The 22607-nt window shown below is 41.9% G+C and overlaps 1 protein-coding gene across 6 annotated transcripts in view; it reads left to right on the top strand.

The window, feature by feature from the left end:
- ERBB4 (erb-b2 receptor tyrosine kinase 4) overlaps positions 1 to 22607 on the top strand; it is a 1148078-nt gene that overhangs the window by 875465 nt on the left and 250006 nt on the right. For all 6 annotated transcript variants that reach the window (XM_019553894.1, XM_019553891.1, XM_019553890.1 and 3 more), the window contains exons 13-15: positions 14401 to 14533; positions 18341 to 18434; positions 20390 to 20544. In XM_019553894.1, coding sequence (XP_019409439.1) covers positions 14401 to 14533; positions 18341 to 18434; positions 20390 to 20544 — 382 coding nt within the window. The remainder of the gene's footprint in view (positions 1 to 14400; positions 14534 to 18340; positions 18435 to 20389; positions 20545 to 22607) is intronic.

Below are 22607 nucleotides of genomic sequence, written 5' to 3'. Positions count from 1 at the left end.
TGCTTATATTGCTGGGATCATATGACCCCAGCTGACTTCCTGCCCTTTGGGCAGGGGGCTGGACTCGATGATCTCTTGAGGTCCCTTCCAGCCCTAATGTCTATGAAATCTATGAAATCTCATTCCCCCAGCCCACCCATGGGTGCCCTGCCTGACCCAGCTCTGGCCTTTTAAGAAAAAAACCTGAAAAAAACCCCCAGACTCACTGATGCTGCTGGTGGGGGGTGATCCCCACTGCCCCATGCCACATGGGGGGCTCTGCAAAAGTCCCCAAAGCCACTGCAGAAGCGGTGAGTCCCAGGGCATTTCTGTTTTGTTTTTTTTCCTTAAAGAACTGGGGCCTGGAGTAGTGAGGGGGGATGAGGGATTCATGCAGAGCCCCCATATAGTGTGGGGTAGTGGGGGGTAGCAGGGATTGCTGCCCCACCCAGCAGCACCCGGTTTTTCATTAAAACACCAGGATCTGTGGCAGGCAGGGCAGCCATGGGAGGACTGGGGGAGTGGGGGGGTTGGGGGATCTGGCAGGTGTCCCCCCATGGTCCCTTCCCCCCTCCCTCAGCCTCCACCCCCTCCACTACTTACCAGTTCAGAGTCCACTGCAGCTTCCTGCTGCAGCCACTGGGGACTTACCAAAGCATCAAAGCTTTCTGAATCTTTTCTGAAGATTTGGAGAGCTTTGAATTGATTTTGACCTTTTAATTGTTCCTCTGCTTCAATTCGGATTTGAAGATTTGGCCACCGAATCTAGCTGAATCTCCTCCAAATCAAATCACCACCCAAAGCTTCGCACAGCCCTACTCGTTAGACCTACTTGTGATGCATCTTCTAATAGATGGAACAGTGCAGTTGGCTTTACTTATCACTTCATCACATTGATGACTCATGTTCATTCTGGAGTCAACTATGAATCCAAGATCCCTTTCTGCTACTGTGCTGCTTAGAAAGTCACCTCCCAGCCTGTAGGTGTGTTGGTGATTCTTTCTCCATAGATGTAGCACTTTGCATTTAAACTGCATCCTATTCTGTTCTTCCCACATTCCCAGCCTGGTCAGATTTACCCGAATCTGCTCCCTGCCCTCTATTGTGTTTACTTTGCCCCATAATTTGGTGTCATCTACAAATTTGGACAGTGTGTTTTCCACGCCTTCATCCAAGTCACTGATGAAGATATTGAATAACACTGGTCCAAGGACCAAACCCTAGGGAACTCCACTACCCACATTTTTCCAGGTTAAAAACAACCCTTCCACCATCACCCTCTGTGTGCGCCCCATAAGCCAATTCTCCACCCACCCAACTGTGTAGTAATCTATGCCACAATTGCCTAATTTGTTTATAAAATTTGGATGCGACACTGTATCAAAGACCTTTTTAAAATCCAAGTAAACCTCAGCTTCTGCATCCTAACATTTTGTGACCAGGTCATAAAAATAAGCAAGGTTAGTCAAGCAAGATCTACCTGCTATGAAGCCATGCTGGTTGCCCTTCAACATTATTTTTCTACTCAACTCTCACAAATGTGATCTTTAATAATTTTTTCAAAGGTTTTCCCAAGGACAGAGGTGAAGCTAACTGGCCTATAGTTACCTGGATCATTCTTTCTCCCCTTCTTGAAAATAGGGGACACATTGGCCCTTCTGCAGTCCTCGGAGCTGTCCTGAGCATAAGCGCTCAAACAGCCTCCCCAGTGGTTCTACAATTGTTACTCAAATTGCCAATTGCTCAAATCATGAGCAAGACTTTATAAAGGGGGATAAGGCAAGGTGCCGCGTTTATTGATCACATGAGTAAGAAAGACATAGAGGTTTGGGCACACCATTCACACAAACACACACAAATCATCGTACACGTCATTACACACAGGCATGCACAAGACAATCATTTCATCCACACATACACCAGATATAGTTACCAGCAATAGTTGCTCAATATCAGACCAGGGTGGCTAACCCAGGCTTATTGAGTAGATAATGATGATTTGAAGATAGCAGATTTGAAGATAACAGCTGGAGCAGGCTGAGCAAATGCATCTGTGCTCCGATGAAACAGCAGTAGAGAAAGAGACTCGCCTGAACTTGGCATTTTCAAAGTGTTTTTTTTTTTTTTTATATAGGGATTGGCATTTTTTGTTTCAGTGCTTTGTGGTTTTCCTAAACCCAGCTTCGTTTTTTGTGGTTGTTCATCTTTTGTCTTCAGCTTATCTTAGCCTTGGAGTGTTCTTGCTGCCCATCTGACAGGATGGGTGCATTGCTTCTCCTCATTATCTTCTCTGTGCCGTAAGCCTAAAAGGGATTCTTCAGGCATTCATTAATTAGTTTACTGACTGATAACTTACATTTGGCACCTTGTTGCTTACATAAACAGTTAAATCATCTTCTCCTGTCTCTATGCCATTCTCTCACCATTCACCCTTTTACACACGCTCATAAATAAAGACTATGCAGAGTTCATTCACTTATGTCAAGCAGAAGGATACAAAATGGAGTTTTCAAGTTGCTTACAGGACAAGACTAGCATGGTTACATTTTACTACTATTACACTCTATGTTAACATCAGCTACATTAGTTTAGTTCAAGAACAGATTGAATTTTATTAGTAGATGTTTAGGATTGTGAATCCAAAAAGATGACAAAGCCAGTAAGGAAATACATGTTGTCTGAGTGAGAGACTAACATTAAAAGGATGGGGGTGAGAAGGGGAACACAACTTGGCCAACTAAGCCCGGGGGTGAGGAGAGTGGGGTGGGGGAATGGGAGGGAGGGGATTCACAATGCTGAGAGAGAAAGAAGATAGATACACACAGACCTATACAGTGGTCCGCAATGGTGGAGGAAGTAGATTGAAAAAAGTGTCTCAATCCATATAGAGTCTCATCGTGGAGGTACTCTTTAGGTACACAGTGACACTGGTCAATTCCTTCAGTACCCTTGGATGAACATCATCCAGGCCTGCTGACTTAAACACATCCAGTCCCTCCAAATGCTCCTTCACTAAGTCAGCGTTAACTGTTGGTGCATTGGAGTCTCTTTTGTGCCTGTCTATAGTCCCTTTGAGAGAGATGTTTGTATCTGTGTTTAGGAATACAGATGCAAAGAATGCATTTAGGAGTTCATCTTTGTCCATCCTATCTGGTATCAGTTGCCCTAGTCTGTCTTGTAGGGGTCCTATGCTGCCATGCGCCTTCTTTTTACTCCCTTTCTACCTAAAGAAGGACTTTTTGTTGTCTTCCATTTCAGTAGCCAGCCCGAGTTCCATTTCTTCTTGGGCCTTTCTAACTGATTCCCTGCAAGTGTAAGCCAAGCAGGTATATTCCTCCATGGTGGCTACCCCCTGCTTCCACAGTCTGTATGCCTCTCTTTTTCTCCCTAGGCTCTCTTGGACTTCCCTGTTTAGCCAAGAGGGTTTCTTGGCTTTTACCTCCCTTTATGTGCATTGGGATGGGCCCCTTTTGTGTCTGAAGGATTATTCCCCTGAGGAATGCCCACCCTTCCTGGTCTTTCATCTCACCAATGCTCTTGCCCTTCATGAATGGATTGAAGGAGTTGAGGATGCATGAAGGTGTGAGTCCTAGTATGTAGTTCTCCCTCTCACTGCAGCTGGATGTGGCCCCTGGTCCAGCATGACTGGGGCTCAGCTGTTCAGGCCACCCCCACAACCCTGCACTTTCAAGAAGCTTCCAGCAGACACCCCACAATTCTGGCAACACCCTATGCCTTGGACTGGAAAATTCCTGTGTCCTCTACCTGCATGCCTCATCTGCTTCTGAAGTTTCCAGGGGCATATCCCTGCTTTCCCTGGCCTGGTTCCTCAATGATTCTCACGCCCGCACACACACACACCATCCCAGTCCTTTGGGACCCTGTAGCTGCAGGACAAAAAAGCCTTGCAGCATTCCCTATGCATATGGCCTAGGTACCTGCCGACAATGGCCAAGATGCTGAGATCACAGGGCTGCCTCCGTGCATGCCCAGTCCCAGAGCTCTGCCCCCTGCCACATTCACCCACCAGAAGCAAATTGCCCACCCTGAGTCCTGCAAATGGGGGAAGGGGTCCCTGCTGGGGTCCAGGTGGCAGGGTGCCTGGCGCTGGCCTATGAGTTATGGTGTGCAAGAGCCAGGGTCAGGGTCTATGGGACTGTGCCTATAAATGGGTGTATGAGGGTCCCTGGCTGGGTGTGCAGGTGCCAGGGTGGGGTCTGTGAGGCTATGCAAAAGCTCAGGGTTTCTCCTGGGCTTAGTGTCAGCTCTGTGTGTATATCGTGGGGTGCTTCATGACAGGAAGTAGGGGCACAGTTCAGAGACTTGCATGCCTATCTTCCGGGGCTTGTGCAAAGAACACAGATGCTTCCCGTCTCCTTGCTGCCTTTATGCAGCTGACAGATGGCTGGAGGCAGGAGACGGGCCTGGGAAGAGGAGCTGTGTTGGGCTGGCTCTGGGAGAGCTCAAGGGTGGGGCCCTCTGGGCACTCAGCTGGAGCAGCCAAGTGCTAGCATGCCTCCCTGCAAGGGAGGGGTAGTGGGAGCCAGAAAAGACAATGGGATGCTGGAAGATAGTGACCTAACTTGAATCGATAGGGGAACTGATAAAAAAGTTCAATTCACCAGTCCAGCCTAGCTAGATTGATCTGATTTAAACGTACCTCAAACTTCTGTTTGGTTAGGGGTTTAGACTGATTTCTGATCACTTAGACTAGTCTATATGTAATATCTATACCTGGCCCTATAGACCAAAATGAAATAAATCTTTCTAGGCAAATGTTTACTTGTTGTGAATCATATCAATTTATCAGCCAATTAACACCTTAAATAAATGATTATGCTTATTTAAAGCCTGACTTGAGGCTAACTGAAATCAGTAGGAGTCTTTCTATTTAATTTAGAGGCCTTTGGATCAGGCCCAGTCAGAAGTGGTCAGCTATATACTTTTAAATGATTGATTCAAGTTACCTCTGTAGACTATGGAAACGTGCTGAATTTATGCTTATACTCCATATGACTGCACTGATAATACACTTGCCTTTATTCTGAAAATGTACATGAAGATGAATTGCTGTCACATCAGCAATGTCCTTGATATACAAATATTTTATATAGCTTGAGTATATGTGAATGCATATGTGAAAACATGTTTAACCTACAAAAGTATGAAAAATATCTAAAACCTGTATATTCCTGTGAAGTGCCATAATTAAAAAACCTACTAATGTATTTTGCAAGTTGTTTGAAAAATTCACCTTTTGCCTGCCAACTTTCAATTCAGTATTTTTAGTAGCTTTTGATTTCTTACTGCCTTTCTCTTTTATGGAATATTGACATGGAATTCTTCCTATTAAAATTTCATTTGGAAGTTCTAACATAGTAAGTGGCAACAAGTAAGTCATGATATACCGGTATATGCATAATAATATATAATATTGTAAGCTGCCATGAGCCTTTTGTTCTGAAGCGTGGCCTATAAAAATATATAAATAATTGCATATATGCACTTGTGTGCATAATAGTATATCGGTATATATGCGTGCGTGTGTTTGTGTGTATATATACATACACACGATTATATATTTATAATTATAACAATATTGCGCAATTAAACAAGCAAAGAAAAAGTCATATATATTATATATATCTATAATATATATGCATATATAATTATATTTTAGATGTATAAAATATTTTCTAATAAATATTTACTTACTTGTTCAACACATTCTTCCTTAAATTATTTTATCCTTTTCAACTCATCAAGCAGAACCAGACAAGCATGTACATGCTATCTGTGGCACTGTAGACCTGTCTGTGGCACTGCAAACCGCAGGCACCACATATGCATGCATTTGCTGCACTGTTTATATATAACACGATAGGTTTTTTTGACACCAGGAGATCCCAGTATCAAAAAAAAAAATCCGTGACGGAAAGAAGTGGGGAGACGCTGCCTAAAACCAGAGCCTGGCTGGCCAGAGCCACGTTCCAGCTTCTGGATAGACTCTACCCACCTGGATAGCCACTGCTGGAGTCCTGGGAGGAGACCAGAAACCTCAGATAAGGCTGCTGGTGCAGCCCAGTTGCTGGCCCCAGCAGTAGCATAGCAATGGGGGGACAGGGGAGCATGCCCCCAGAGGGGCGCTGGCCAGGACCTCCAAAGGTACTCAGTCCCCTGGCAGCACTGTCGGTGTTTCCAAGCTTGGAGATCAGCTGCCAGGGCACCCTCCCTGCCACTCTGTGATCGGCTGCGGATGTGGTGGGGGAAGTGCAAATGGAAGCATTTGCCCATGCTATGCCACTGGGCCCTAGCCTCTCTTGCTCCACCCAAGACAACTTGCCACACACCAGAGTTTGTGCGCAGGGGCATTCCCCCAGGAAAAGTAGCAGAGGGACAACTATGAGCCAGTGCTTTTTGTCCCTAGGGAAATGCATATACCCGTTCATGGGGACACACCCAAATTGGCTAAACAGAAGTTGAAAAGTATGCATATCTACTTTCTCTGCAGAATTAAGCAATATAGTAATGTAACAAACCACTACAATGGTTTTCCTAAAGGGATCACTTATTTCTGTTTGCTGTTGGTAAAGTGTAAAACAGGATATTGTGTTCTATGGAAACATTGTTCAAAGGCACTCTAAAGACCTTTGCAGTTTTTATCAGATTTAGATATGGGTAAATCTTTTGGCCAGGAACAGACATTACACTTTTACCAGTACAAGTGATTAGAAACAGGGCTATACCCGTACCAGAACAGAAGTTCGACACACATAGACTGGTTTAAAAATGGTGCAACCTAATCTAAGATTTGCCTCCCCAACCAAAAGTCAAATTTATGTTCTGTTTGCTACTGATCTAAACTAAGCCACTTACATAAAACTGTGTAATTTAGATCAATTCCACCCCAGGCTTGTTGAATGTCTGTACTTAGCCTTTATGTCTAATCTATCTTCTTGCATTAATATTATTCTGTTTACTGAACAACTTATTTTAACAAAATTGAAAACCCAAAAGCACTGTCTAGGACATCCAAAATTGAGTGACTAAAATTTGGTAAGTATCACTAGTTAGTATGTTGACTAACACATTTTCCATTTAATTAGAAGATGAGTAACATATCCCATTGTGAAAATGAAAGAAAAAAGAAGCCCAACTAATATGTTTGACTGGGAGGGAAGCACTACCCATAAAAACTGAGACAAGCATACCTTGAAGACATATTTAGGAGAGACAACATGTAGTTACTTGAATTAGAGCTTCGATAAACATTTTACAGCGGATGTAAAAACCATTGGAGCATAGTGCATACTTTACGATTTGGGGCAAATGTTCTCAGAGCATTTTCATACTTATCCTCTTCTTCCTACAAGCTTCATTCAATTGCTCCGCAGTGTCAAAGTCTAAAGCTCCTCCTATTCCAAAGAGTATTTCATTATCCTATTCAGTTCAGTCTGTCCAGCTGAGGGTGTCTATCTTACTTTCAGTAAACATTTACATAATATTGTTTACTTTTTACACAGTACAGTCTGCTCTTTGTGAGACAGTATGTTGTGATATTAGCACAAACATTGCCAGCATTGCTGTATCCAACAGCATTATTGAGGAATCAACTTTGTATGTATTGCAACTAATAATCTGCTTCTTCTGTACCATCTGGAACAAAGATTACCTTGGATTACCTTGGTAATATTCTTTTACAAACTCTTGTAAATAATACATTAGGGTTTTATTAGTGATATGATATCAAAAGACATTATTTCCACTCCCAGAAGACAACACAGCAAATCAAGAAATTCTTGCAGCTGTTTTTCCTAGCTACTGAGAGAACTACTTGTGAGAGCAATACAGTAGTGTGAATCAGCAAGAATTAAAACCTCACCCAAGTGGGTTAGCCAACCTTACCCTTTTGCCCTAAGCTGTTTGGAAGAGGCTAATGCTTTTAGCAATTAAGCTCATGAATCTTTGAGACCTAATTGACTTTTTCTTTGCTTGTTTAATTAACTGAGTAATATTGTTATGGAATTTTTATTTAATACTACAAGAGACTCCTAATGAAAGATTATTTCACAGTTTGTTTATAGTGTAAACAGAAGTTTCCCTCCCCCTCTCCCTCTTCTTTAACAGATTTTTCTTTTCTTGTCAAACTTTCAGAAACCACTGGAAACAGTTTGGGTTTAGAAATAGTTTCTGGTGTAGAGAGATACTGTGGACCTGATTCCCATTTATACTGAGGTTACTTTACTCTGGAATAGGGTGGCCATCATAGAGGACAGTCCGGTTGGCCTCTGTCCTCTATTGATACCAACACCTTTATGTCCTCTATTTTTCTCTTCAGGAAGAAAAATAGAGGTCATAAAGGTGATGAGTTTTGTATCAATAGAGGACAGAGTATCAAAAAACCGGAACGTCCTCTATGAGCGCCAGCCTACTCTGGAAGTGTAGAGGGACATTTATATAATTGGGCATCTGTATAATTGGACATGTATATAAGTTGCATGAACATAAGGCCACCTTACACTTCTGTAATAAGGTTACTACAGACTCTTTAGTATAAATGTGAACCAGTTCATAAATCCTGACAGAGTTTGTACGGAATCAGTGACTGAGGCAGTCGGAACAGAATTTAGATGTTTGCTATAAACTGAACTGCATCCTTTAGGCCTTGTTCTCTGTTGAAGCAGTTCTGATGCCCTTACAGGAAACAGATCTCCATAGTGTACAGGCTGTTATTCTCCACAAAGGGAGACAATCTGCTACCTACCTCCCAGGCATGGCTGCCCCAGCCTCCCTGATGCCTCCTAGCTCTCCCCATGACTACCTGCTCTGCCTTCTCTTCTTTGTGCTTCCAAGAGAATAACTAGTAATTACTGCCTAGATTGAGCTGTGCGTTCTGCAGTTCTGCCTATGCCATACAAATAAGTCAGACACAAAAGGGAGTGGAAACAGCTCCCAGTTTTCTCCCCCTATACTGTTAAATAGACCAGTTCTATATAATCTGCAGATTTTAATGCTAAATTAACTGCACACTTTCTTTTTCTCACGCGTAAGTGACTGTTGAAGCACAACTACTTTCTGTAGTGGTACCCTAAAGTATATTTCTAACTTAACTTGGGAGCTAATACATTTACCATTTATGAACATAACTAGATCAGCTGTTCTGTTTCCTTTTCATCCATCCTATTTATTCCCGTTCTCCTCTTGGCTAGTTCATGTGGGCACTATAAACCTCAAGCTATGTCCTCTCTAATAGACCAGTGGTCTGACTAACATAGGGGCAATGGCTAATTCAGTGGACATTAGCCTGCACCTCATATCTCCAGTTCTGTTCTCAACTTCCAGGCATTTTCATTAACCACGCAAACAGTTGTGAATTACCATTGTGCCATCTCACACCCTGTATCTCACTGCAACCCCAGGGGTCAACTTTTCAAACAAAGTAATCCAGCAACAAAGTGCCAAGGTGTCTTTGCCAAGATATTTATATTGGTTGTGAGTTGAAGATCTAACATCTGCAGCCAGGAGCTAGAGCCAGGAGCTGTCTTGGTTCATGTCCCTGCCTTCAGGTAGACATTGGACACGTTGAAACACCAGTGAAGTGTCTTAAGATATTTTGAAAGAGGAAACATAATGTTTGGAATGCATGTAGCATTTGCAATGCCTGGAGGTTCTGACTTTATAGCAAAAGGCTGACATAACTCAATTCATTTCAAAGAAAAGGCTACCTGATTGAAATAATAAAATCTGCTATTAGAAAATTAAGTCTGAAAGACAGAGAAAAATGTGAAATTCTATAAATTTAAGGTTAGAGCACTGTTGAAGAGGTTTGATTGCTTAATCTCTTCTCATTTTCACTTTACATCAATAGGCTTTTGACTTCAATGGGATTATAAGAATGTAATTGAGAAGAGAATCAGATACATTAATTTTCTGGCAAACTTAGAATGAACACGGTCAAATGAAAAATGAATGGCCAAGTTAAATGTCTGTTTTGGGCTTGGGTAAAGCTCACACTGATGTTTTGAAGGTCAGAAGGAAATATTTAAAGGACCATACCACTGCTGTCTGCAGCAGAATGAATGCTTTTTCCCCTTGCATTTATTTGAATGAGAATAATTGCATTTTCTTCAGGTAAAAAAATATAAAGGGCAGCATCTTTATAAGGATAGCTACCTTGTCACCAAACTGTCCCAGACCTGATGAGGCCAGTTCCTGGTCCTTAGATATTTGTATAGCTCCAGCACCTTGAACTGCATATTCATTTTTCAGTCCTGGAGGAAGTAGCATATGGAACCTATAAAACTAAAGATATGGCATAATGTAGGCATATGGAACCAACAGCAGAAGTAAATATCCTGCCCTAGAAACTACTTATTTAGGCCAGAGGATACCAACTCCCCAACTGGCTCTCTGCAGCTTTGAATAATAGAAGGGTGAAACAGCATAGCCTTCTTTCTGCATTGAGACACATAAAACCATTTTGCATTGAAAGAGAAATTGTTCAATGAAGATTTGCCAGGTTTTGATAAGCCAAAATAATCCATATCTGATTTCAAGAACAAAGCAAAAGAAGATGGTGCTTCTCAGGGCTGCAGTTCTTGCCGAACCTACTGACAACAATTCAACAACCTTGTTACAATCTTCTTTGTGTCTAGTCTTTGAATTGGTTAAGACAAATCTGTGTAATGCAACCCATGCTGGACAGTGGTTTTACTCATTATTTTCTCCAGGTGAGGTGCTGGATAGTAAATGCAGTAGGCAGTAAGTTGGATGATGATGGAAGCAAGAATGAAAAAAGCAATGCAGATCAAAGGGATGCATTCTGCCCTTGTGACAAGTTTCATCCCTCACAGCATTATAAAGTAGATGTGAGAAACACCAGATAACAAATAAAAGAAGACATAAGCAAGGCACACCCTACTTATCAAAAAGGCACATGGACAAGCACAGCACCAACATCAAGTACTCCACCACAGTGAAAAAAGAGGTGATGAAGTGGTAGGTAAAGAGGGAACCAGTGTATGAAGCACTGTTCTGTACTGTACAGGAGGCTGCTGTGACAGATATTCAATGAGTTGTTAATGAGGCACATTCAGGCATTCTGCCTGGCACAAAAAGAGAATAAATACTTACACACCCGAGAGAAATTTAAATGCGGAATATTATGCATTACAGTAAGGAAAAGCAATGGATAAACAAACTACTATAGGGAGCAGACAGTGTCCTACTGCAGGAATGATTCAGGAGCTTTCAGCTAAGAAAACTCAACATCCATTTGTGCTGTTAGGTGCTATCCATTACAATCTATCTTAACAACATGGTTGCAAGCCAAACCTGACAGTAAAACAAGCCTGTTATTTGATATCTTGAAAGGGAAATACGGTAATTATAATCACCCCATTCCACTGCCATTTATTACTGTCAGGGACTGTATCTTAGGCCCTTTCTACACATTATAACTATTGCACAATTATCTCTTCAATTATGCAATACATTTAGACTGGTTACATATGCAAATTAACTATCCTGCCTTAGAAAGGTCCAACCAACTATAAAGTTATTGCTTGAAAATGTGTAATAACTTCATAGCTGGTTTCAGTCTAGCTTTAATTTACCTGTGCAGGCAGTCTTTGGGGAGATCGCAGCTGCTGCAGTCTCCCAGGCACTGGGGAGCACAGTGCACACCTTGGGGCTGGGAGATTGCAGCCAACATAGTCTCCCAGCTGCAGGAGTGTGAGGGAGCTTCACACCCCCTTGTGGCTGGGATACAGCAGCAGCACCCCACAGCTGTGGGTGCTGGGAGTCCTGCAGCTGATAGGGCTCTCAGTCCCTGTGCCTTTGTGGTACAGCTGGGACCAAGAGCTCCGTCAGGCATAGGACTCTTGGTCCCAGCTACAACTGTAATTCAGGCAACAACTCTAATTCACTGACTGCACATGCTTGCACAGTTTCCCATAATCTGTTCTTTGGTGCAAAATCCCCCCATGGGAAGAGGGAGTGAGTTCCACAGGCCTTCATTACAGGGGAGGTTGGAATTTGCAGGAGCATTCATAGTAGAACAAATCATCATACTTTGTAATACCATCAAGTGTAATCTTATCAGACTTATGCCAATACTGAACTTTTCAGAAAAAATCAATCCTGTTCCTGATAGGGCCCTTGGTCCCAGCTGCCTATGGCTCCCATGGCTCGGAGTCCACACAGCAAAGGGGGCTCCCATGTGTGGGAGCTTGCTTCTTGTCAACATAGGGGGAGCCCAGGATCAGGCTCCCCCTACACCAGCAAGAAGGCATGATTGGATCTAATGCATGATTGTGTAGATCACACATTAAATCCAGTTGTACCCTTACCTGCATGTATAGAAGGGGCCTTATTCTGTGTTGCTGCAGTGTCTGGCACAATGGGGCCCTGGTCTCAGTTGACCCCAGGGCACTACTATAATAGAAATGAAAAGTAATAATGAAATGTGCAAAACTGTTCTAAATTCTGTTGACTTTTATGTTTCTGTTTTCAAAATGCATGTGCTAGAATGACACATTGAATTAAAATTGGATTTTTCTGAAAAGTTCAGCATTGGCCTAAGTCTGATAAGATTACACTTGATGGTATTACAAAGTATGATGAATTTGTTCAACTATGAATGCTCCTGCAAATCCCACCCTCTCCTGTAATGAAGGCCTGTAGAACTCACCCCCTCTTCCCATGGGAGGGATTTTGCACCAAGGAACAAATTATGGGAAACTGTGCAAGCATATGCAGTCAGTGAATTAGAGTTGTTGCCTGATCAGTCCCAGTCTTTGTTTCTCCATGCCTGGTAGAGACTATAGGCAGACAAGGTTCTTTGGGTAAATGTGATATTTTTTATTAGACCAAAAAAATAATTAGAAAAATTGTTCTTTGCAAACTTTTGGGAAGAAACACCCTTCTTCAGGCATAGGGAAAGTTTGCTGATGATGCATTCTCCATGATGGAAGAAAAGCCAATATGCAAAATACAGGTCTGTGAAAATGCAAATGGGTAGCAGTGAAGATCAGAGGGAATGGGAGACAATAGGTGTAAGGCACATGGGGCAGGGGAGAGAGGGGAATGTTGAGCTGGTGATAGAATATAGCTGGTAAAATGCAGACAGGTGATCCTGGGTTTATTAGATGGCAGGTGGTTTATAATGTACCATAAATCCAATGTCACTACTTAGTCCATGCTTTTTTATATCTAGTAGATTTATGAAGTGAAGTTTGTAGACTTGTCTTCAAAAGGTGTTTTATTAATTCCCTTTGAGGATTAGAACTGAGAGATTGGAGAGACAGCAGTTTTCTTGTGAGAAGTGTGCACCCACAAGTAATTGGGTATTTTTGTCTTTGATAGATTTTCAGTGTGCATTCATTCTGGTACACGGTTGTTGTTTTGTTTCACCTACATATTTTCCATCAGGGCATTTGGTGCATTGGATAAGATATATTACATTTCTGGAGGTCCAGGTGTAAGATCCAGGAATGGTGATGGGTCTGTTGTGGGGTGTCATTATTGTGGGGGGTGATGGAGATAATGTTGGCAGATTTTACATTTTTTGTCCTGGCATGTTCTGGATCCCTTTGGTATGCTTTGGGCCCTAGGAAGTTTACTTCTGCTGACGAAGTTGGAAATGATCAGTGCTTGTTTGAAGGCTAGGATGGGTGGTTCCAGAAAGATCTATATAAGAACTGGGTCTTCTTCTAGTATGGATTACAATTGTTTGAGGATTTTCCATATAGGTTCCAGGGAAGGATGGTGCGTCATAACTAATGGTGTGCAATCCATGGGAATTTTCTTTTTGTACTGTAGCAATTCTTCATGTGGTATCCAGGTGGCTCTTGCAAAAGTGCAATCTATCTCTCTAGAGGAGTGTCCTTGTTGGGTGAAAGCTCTTTTGAGATTTGGAAGGTGACAATTGTAGGTATTCTCCTCATTGCAAATTCCGTGGTGTCAAAGGGCTTGGCTGTATAATATGGCTTTCTTAGTGTGTTTAGGGTGATTGCTGGTTCTGTGTAGATATGTATGTTGGTCCATGGGGTTCTTGTATGTGGTGGTTTGTATTTTACTATTCTGGATATTGATCACAATGTCTAAAAAGGAAATGTTGGTGCTGGAGTATTCAAGAGAGTCTGATGGAGAGGTGATGATTATTGAATTTGTGTTGGAAATCAGTTAGAGATTGCAGGTTTTCAGTCCAAATTATGAAGATGTCATCATTCACAGACTATTGAATTCTTCCCTGCTCTGTGCGAAGAGGAAGCAGTCCTTGATACAGAGGTCCTCTGCCTGTCCTTCAACTGTTCTTCTTTGGATCCTGGGTGAAAGATATCCCAGTGATTTATAAGTTAAGATTCACAATCTAACAACTAATGACATTTACAATTACCTTCATTTCTCTTATTTTTGTAGCTGCCGATGGAATGGTGTGTAACAAATTATGCTCCAATGATGGCTGTTGGGGACCAGGATCAGACCAGTGCTTGTCCTGCAAGCGTTTCATCAGAGGAAGGACCTGTATAGAGTCTTGTAACCTTTATGATGGGTAAGGCATCACTTTCACTTAAATATTTGCTAAGCAAAATTGATTATGTAGACAGATTCTGATATTTATGAAAGAAATCAGAATTGCTCATTAGCAGTACCTGGCTATCAACCCATTTTATAAAAAAAAGATGCTTTAAAAAAATCCTTACCATATCTTCTGTTCAAAACTTTGCTAAATAAATTATTTTGACCAAAGATCCTTTATTTCCTGCTCTAATGGCAAATATCCCTTATTTTTCCCTCTAATGAGATAATTGTGATACAATGACACTTAAACATATAGGGATTGTCCCCACAAGCGCACACATGCAGTTTGCAGTGCCACAAACCCATCTGCATTGCCGCAAGTTGTACACAATGCACATACACATGTTCGCTGTGTTGCTGATTAGCAGCACAGTGGGTTTTTTGATACCAGGAGGTCCCAGTGTAAAAAATAAAGTGCCAAAAAAAGTGTTGTGGTTCACATGGCTACAGCATGGGCTGCCCAAAACTGGGGCTGGCTGGCCAGAGCTACACTTCAGATGCCTGCCAGGCTATGCATGCTCAGATTGCTGCTGCTGCAGCCTCAGGAGGCTCCCAGAATCCCAGGTGCTGGCCGCAGCCTACCCTATCTGACACAGGGTAATTTGCTTCATGCCAGAGCGGGCATGAAGGGGTGTGCCTAGGGACAACTAGCAGGGACACAAATATGCTGCTGCTATTTTTCCCCAGGGAAACACATGCTCCCGCTCATGAGGATACACACATAGGGCACATCCAGATGAGCATGGATATTAGTTTCCCCAGGGACAAGTAGTAGCAGCACACCTTTGGCTGCTGCTGCTTGTCCCCAGGGAACACCAGTGCCACTTGTGCTCTGGCACACAGCAGGTACCCTGAGTGGGGTAGGGCAAGCTGGAGCCAGCAGCTGTGCTGGCTCCAGAAGACTTACCTAGGGATCTGGCAGCCACTTGGGGCAGGAAGCAAGCTGGCAGCTGAAGCATGGCTCTGGCTGGCCAGGCTTCAGTTTTGGGCAGCACACACTACTGTCATGTGTGCCAGCTTGATTTTTTTTTTGGCATAGGTTTTTTTGACCCTCCACGCCACTAACTAGCAGTGCAAGGAACACCTGCATGTGTGGTGTGCATGTCCTCTTTCTCCTGAATGCAGCCATAATGTCCTTGAGTGGAATTTCATGGAACTGGAAAGTGAGTTCATACCTACCAGCTGTCCTTCAATTGTAATGACACCCTTTGTGGTCTCCAAGCCAAGTATTTTTATAGCATTAACATCAGACATTTTATAAGTTAAGCTTGTTGGCAATACATGGTGCAACCACCCACCACATCTCATTACGTTTTGAAGTTTGATTTCTTTCCTCTTGCCCCCATACCTAATTCCTGAAGTGCTTTTGTACTTAGGCTTTTGCATAATTGGTAGTGGGAGGGTGGTGTCCTGCTGACCACAGGAAACAGACTGTGAATCTGTCGTTTGACAGAAAAATAAATTGGAAAGTCCCATGTTGGATCATCAAAAATAAAAACAAAGGGGCTGGAGGGTAGAATTTCATTTTACACACAACAATTCAACAAGGTGCTCGACTTTTCTTAATAATGATTAATAAACCATAACTGGTTTTATTTATCTTGTACACCAGAGAACTAATTAAACATAAAAATAATACATGACTGTCATTTTCCTCTTCTTTTCTGCTTCCTTTCACACTAGCCCATGTGACTATTATAAATGGATGCACCATAAATACAAACATTAAACTACCATAAATGCTTCCCCTCTTTTCCTTCCCAAAGCAAGGAAAATACATGAAAACCTGTCAATGTACAGCATTATGTGCATGCAAGTTTCATAATTTCATAGTTTTTAGGGTCGGAAGGGACCTGAGTAGATCATCTAGTCCGACCCCCTGCCCTGGCAGGAAAGAGTACTGGGGTCAAACGACCCCAGCAAGGTGTTCATCTAGCCTCCTCTTAAAGACCCCCAGGGTAGAAGCCTGCACCACTTCTCTTGGAAGTTGGTTCCAGACCCTAGCCACCCTGACAGTGAAGTAGCGCCTCCTGATATCTAACCTAAATCTACCCTCTGCCAGCTTGTGACCGTTATTCCTGGTCACTCCTGATAGTGCTCGGGGGAACAGGGACTCCCCCAATGCCTGCTGATCCCCTCTGACTAGTTTGTAACAGGCCACTAGATCCCCCCCTCAGCCTTCTCTTGTGAAGGCTGAACAGGTTCAGGTCCCGTAGCCTCTCCTCGTAGGACCTGCCCTGCTGCCCCCTGATCATGTGATTGGCCCTTCTCTGGACCCCCTCCATGTTGTCCACATCCCTCTTGAAGTGCGGCACCCAGAACTGGATGCACTACTCCAGCTGCAGCCTGATCAGTGCCGCATAAAGGGGGAGTATCACCTCATCAAGTTATTGAAGTAGAAGCCCAAGTTTCATTCTCACGTACACTAGGATATATTTGTATCAACTTATACTGCAGAATTTGGCCTCTGGTTCCCGCATCAACCATGACTCAGCAGCATTGTTAGTTAAGCATTGTCTTTTGATCACATTGTAATGTAGGGGTTGTCATAATCAAAACACCCTCTTGCACTGAGGGCAGGGATTCAGTCTTCTCTCCCAATAATTCAAAAGGTATGCAACTCTTGGGGGATTTGGTGGAGACTGGAATTGTGTAGTGAAGGTCCTGCATATTTGTCTTGTACTTCAGTTCCAGTGGCATTAAGTTGCTAGAGCCCCTTTGTGTCCTCTCTCAGGGGTGTATTGCTTACCATGAAGAATTTTGGCACCAGAGTTAAAGGAGCCTGAGACTACTTTTCAGTGAAAATCTTCTGTAGATTCTTTACTGCAGTCAGTTAACTGGAGTGCCACAATAGGAGTGTCAGTGGTACATTGTATTTGGTCAATAAAACAGATATAAAGGTCCTCACCTCAGCAGGTAGAACATGACATGGCTCCACTGCTATCAACAAACTCCACAAATGTATTGTTTTTAACTTCTTTATGCACTTGCACACATTGGATATCTGAAGGCAATAGGCTGTATGATGACTTGCCAGACATTCATTTAAAAAAAATTTAAAAAAAAATCACAAGCATTAGAAAGTGGAAGTGGTACTTTTGCAGATGTGTGCTATGTGCAAATAAAATGATTCTTAGGAAATTTGTGATATGAAGGGTTTTTGTTTAATAAAATAAAAATTGTTTAAAGAATAAAATTTGATGGAAAGTCATAGCATATTTGTCTTGTACTTCAGTTCCAGTGGCATTAAGTTGCTAGAGCCCCTTTATGTCCTCTCTCAGAGGACTTTTGGAAAGTATGGGATGTAATGGGACTGCTGAACACAAACTTAATTAAAAGTAGCAGAAATGGCACCGCTGAGATCAATACATCTGAAATGCTCTCCTGTGTGATGAGAAGTTTTGTGTGCAACAAATGCATTTCTTAATTTAAGGGGTCGGGGTGGGGAGAAGTGATCCCATAGACAAAGAGGAAAACTCAGCTAGCTGCAGTTCATATCTCTCTCTGATGGTATCCTTACTTCTGAATAGAAAGAGAAAAACACCTTGATAGTTTTTTGCATGGAGAAGTATACTGCTTGACTTGTCACTAGGGCATACAGCAAAGAATGGTACATTTAATGGGCCCAGTCTACACCTGGTGTAAATTGGCATAGCTCCATTGAAGTTAATGAAACCACATTGATTTACACCAGCTGAGGGACTGGCAGCAATTATGTTTAAATCAATTGCAGTCTGATTTTTCCCCCAGCACTAACCCAAACGACATGTTTCCCTAGTGAATTTCGAGAGTTTGCAAATGGTTCTGTCTGCATGGAATGTGATCCCCAGTGTGAGAAGATGGAAGACAACATGATCACGTGCTATGGACCAGTAAGCACAACATAAATGCCTTGTATCTCTGTAGCTTGGTTAAGTGCATGCCAGCTTAAATAGTTATTTATAAATAGCTGTTTTTGTTTAAGAGGACTTTAAGGATCATCACTTGCAACCATTTTAAATGCATTACTAGTAAATGGTGACAAGCAAAAGAAATTTTGCAGGCCAATAGAAACTTGGGAATAAAAAAATGAAATAATAGAAAAAGCAAACTTTGATATCATTATTCTCTCTTTCTGCACTCACCGCGCTCTTAATGCTCATTTATTGATTTCTATAGACAACAGGTGGAACACATTTTTTTCTGCAAGCGTTGGCAAAATTTTGTTTGGCACACATGTCCAGAGTGAAACGTATCTTGAATCAGATTCTCAAATGCTTAAGAAAATAAAAATATGGTAATCTCTCCATTCTTAGAGATGTTGTATAATCTCAGTGCTAGAAGCCTATATAATTTATTTTGCTTGTACAATTTTGTGCTTTGCACATTCATTTTTGAAACAGAGAGACTACTCAGCTGTCATTTAAATATCACCTTTTCTCACTGCTAGTTCCCCGCCCCGCCATTTATAGTCAGTCAAGTCTTGTTCCCCTCCATACCTCCCATCATATTATAATCATTGTAGCTCAAGCAGTTGTGTTTTCTGTATCCAAATGACCTAGCTCGATACGGAATTCCTAGTGTCCATCTTAAAAACAGTATGAAGTGCTTCTGGCCCCATTATAATAGTGGATGAGCCTTACTAGTTTCTTTTGAATAGTGAGCAAAGTGAGATGATTCCAATATTTTTTTTTTCTGTGCATAACCCAAATAAAAGGTGGGAATCCCCATAATGAGTAGATATAATCCCTCACTTAGTTTAAGAACAGAATTTATTTTGGACTTTTGTGGCTATAAATATGGTAGGAGGATTTGCCTTAAAATCTTTTACGTAATTTAGCTACTGATTTTAAAACGTTCTGCATGAATGATTCCTATCACTGCTATCACTACTATTATTAGTTTTTTGTTATACTTTATGCAAGTGACTCGAAACCTTTTTAGACTTGAGGCACACCTCCATAACCTTTATGAATTGAAATTGCAGTGCTTACCTCTGCGTGCAGGGGCTGAGGTAGGAAGGGCAGGCAAGGACAAGCCTGTGCCTACCTCCTTGCACACCACAGCACCCTTCAGATGATCTCACAGCATCCCAGGGTGCTGCAGAACCCCAGCTGAGAATCACAACTTCATGCAATTTGTTCATGTAGAGCATTGAAGCCCCAACTATCTAACATAGCTGGATATTTTAATTTTCAGCAAACTGTTTCAAAAGCATTGTCTCTGCATCATATAGTGTTATCCACTGGAAACAGCTGACAGCATTTTGCACAATTGTGTCCAACTTATTCTGGGCCTGGCTGCTTTTAAATTCTATGATAGTCTTGACTTCAGTGTCAAACTTCAAGTCTCTATGGAGTAATAATCTGAAGAAGCTCAACAGCTCTTTGGTATTGCTGAAACTAGAAACCACAGGTAAAATTCTGCGCAGAAATAATTCTGAGATACAAAGAAGTTGATCTCACTGAGGAGCCATTATAACCACTTTGCAGCTATGTTTAATATTGAGCGGTGGAACAAGAAAGTTCAGGACAAATGAAAGTGGGCAAGAAGTCCAATAAGGTTCATCCATCCAAAGTATCCAAATCAAATCACAGGTAATACTACAAAAACAGCACTCTAATGGTAATCTCTCCTGTGTATGTTTTCAGTACAGAGCATGGAGATTTAGCTGTGTGACTTTCATTAATGATAATTGGAATCACCCAGCTAATTCTGTATTCTCTATGCTGAAAATGTACTCCTCTATCTTTGAGCAGATAGTGCCCAGTATACAGCCAGCATCCCTTGTACAGTAATTCAAAAGCAGAATATATTCAATGCACTGCATTTTTTTCATTCTTTCCAGGGGCCAGACCATTGCACCAAGTGTTTCCATTTTAAGGATGGGCCAAACTGTGTAGAAAAGTGCCCTGATGGTTTGCAGGGAGCAAACAGCTTCATTTTCAAATATGCTGATGAGGACCGTGAATGCCATCCTTGTCATCCGAACTGTACCCAAGGGTAAGCTTCAGTTCCACATATAGCAAGCATTCCTTGTAATATTTATGTTAAATGATGTTGTGATTGGTTCAGAAAAGAGTTCTTTCTTGAAACAGCGTGTATACAAAGCAATATGGTAACCCCTTGATTTTAGATCTCTCCCTACAGCCAAGACCAAGTTGTTAACATTCAGCAGGTTATCAGAGGACCAGGCTCAACACCAAACTTCACAATCTATTTGAAATGGTTCTTTACCTAAGGGCTTCTTGGCCATCCTAATAACTTCCGCTGGTGTGGAAAGCATTTCTAATAGTGCTTGCATGGAAACAGGAAAGCAAGCAGTTGTTGTTTGATATTTGTTTACAGACTTTTTCACCTGGTCGTCATTGCCACCCCCTGGCACTCATGGATTCATTCTTGCAGCATTCCTGAGAGGCAAGGAAGCATTACTATTTCCATTTTGCAAACAAGAACTGAGGAAAAAGGAGATTAAGTGACTCACCTTGGATTATTGCAAAGTTTCATCAGAGCCAGGAACAGAATATAGATCTGTCAAGATCCAGTGTTATTGGATCTTTCTAAGCACTCAATTCTTTCTGAATGAGGCCACTCCAAGGTATTTAGAAAGGTTAGCCACCCCGAATCATTGTTGTCTTTTGAAAATATAGGCCAGCATGTCTGACAAATAATTGCCCATATCTCAATGAGGTTTCTGAACCAATTGGAGGACCAGGTAGTATATGAGGTATTGTGGGGCAGAGGCAGGAGGGAAGAACCTGGTGCCAGAGGACTTTAGTAAAACGCTATTCAAATACCACTGGCATTAATGGGATACAGGACAGAACTCAAGGCATTTTCTCAGGAAGTTTCTTGGATAGTCCCCCGTATTCAACATGTTTTGAAAGTGCTGAATTCTCACTGACTGAAACGAAGGCTTCAAAGGTGGGAATAGTCATTAAAAAAAACTCTGCAGCTCAGCAACTTTAGTGAAATAAACAGTTATCAGTCTGCATGGGCCACTTGAGCTAAAAATGTTCTTTATGATGTGACAATAGGTTATGTCCAAGGCAGAGGAAGAGCAAGAAAACTTCATCCAGTGAAATAATCATCCACGAGAGGCTTTTCTTGTTTAGCAGCTAAAATTAAGCCAGTAAATTATTCAATATAATGTTGATGTCAACAGCTGTTGCCATTCAAAATGAGACCTTTTGCTGTTTTTGCAAATCTAATTACAATAGAGCCATTAGGGAAATGAAAGTGAGATAGCAGAGACACAGGCAGGATATGTTGCGGATTTGTCTTCCTCTCCGCCTTTTTAAAATCAGAGTTATGTAAGAAAAAAAGTGTTCATACTATAGAAGAGTAGAACAGGAAACAGTACAAAGAGAAAATTTACCTTAGAAGTAGGGTTTCTAATGCTGGTTTGAATGGAGAATGGAAATATCCTTCTGTAAAATTCTACAAGCCCAACTACGGGTAGAGTCTACCTTTACAGTCTACCCTAAGTGCTGAGCTTCATTGGCCCATGAACAGACCAAAGAGTCATCTCTTCCCCAACCTGTCCCTGCCCAGTGCCCTATCATTTTGGAAGGTTGATTAAGATACGTTGGTACGTTAATGCTTCTTTTTTTGTGGAGCAGCTTACTCCCACCTGGACCAGCTAATAGACAGTAGCAATGAGTGTTTCTACTTTCTGCTTCCTCATGTCCTGCCCAAATGTTCCCTCTCATGGCCAGAGCATAGCCAAGAAAAGGGAAAATGGAGATTTTACTCCTGGTTGCATTTGGTGGTGGATGGCTGACAGATGTTCCTAAACCTCTCAAACAAATATTAAGGGGCAGGTGGGTCGCAGTGAGACATAACAGGGCCTTACGCAACAGGATCTTGGGTTTAAATATGTACTTGACTGCTCCTAGCTAAAGGGAGTCCTTAAGTCACCACATATTTGGTGACTTTTTAATGTTGTCATTTTTATGTTAATGTTAGGTTTCCCCTTATGCAGCTGCATTTTTATGTTACTGCCTATTAGAGAAATGAACATCTCACATTGCCAGTATTTGCCAGTCCTCTGACAAATGACAGAC

Source organism: Crocodylus porosus, unplaced genomic scaffold (assembly GCF_001723895.1).
Source record: "Crocodylus porosus isolate Cpor-Errol unplaced genomic scaffold, CroPor_comp1, whole genome shotgun sequence".
Classification (NCBI taxonomy): Eukaryota; Metazoa; Chordata; order Crocodylia; family Crocodylidae; genus Crocodylus; species Crocodylus porosus.
This window is presented reverse-complemented; position numbering and strand designations above follow the sequence as displayed.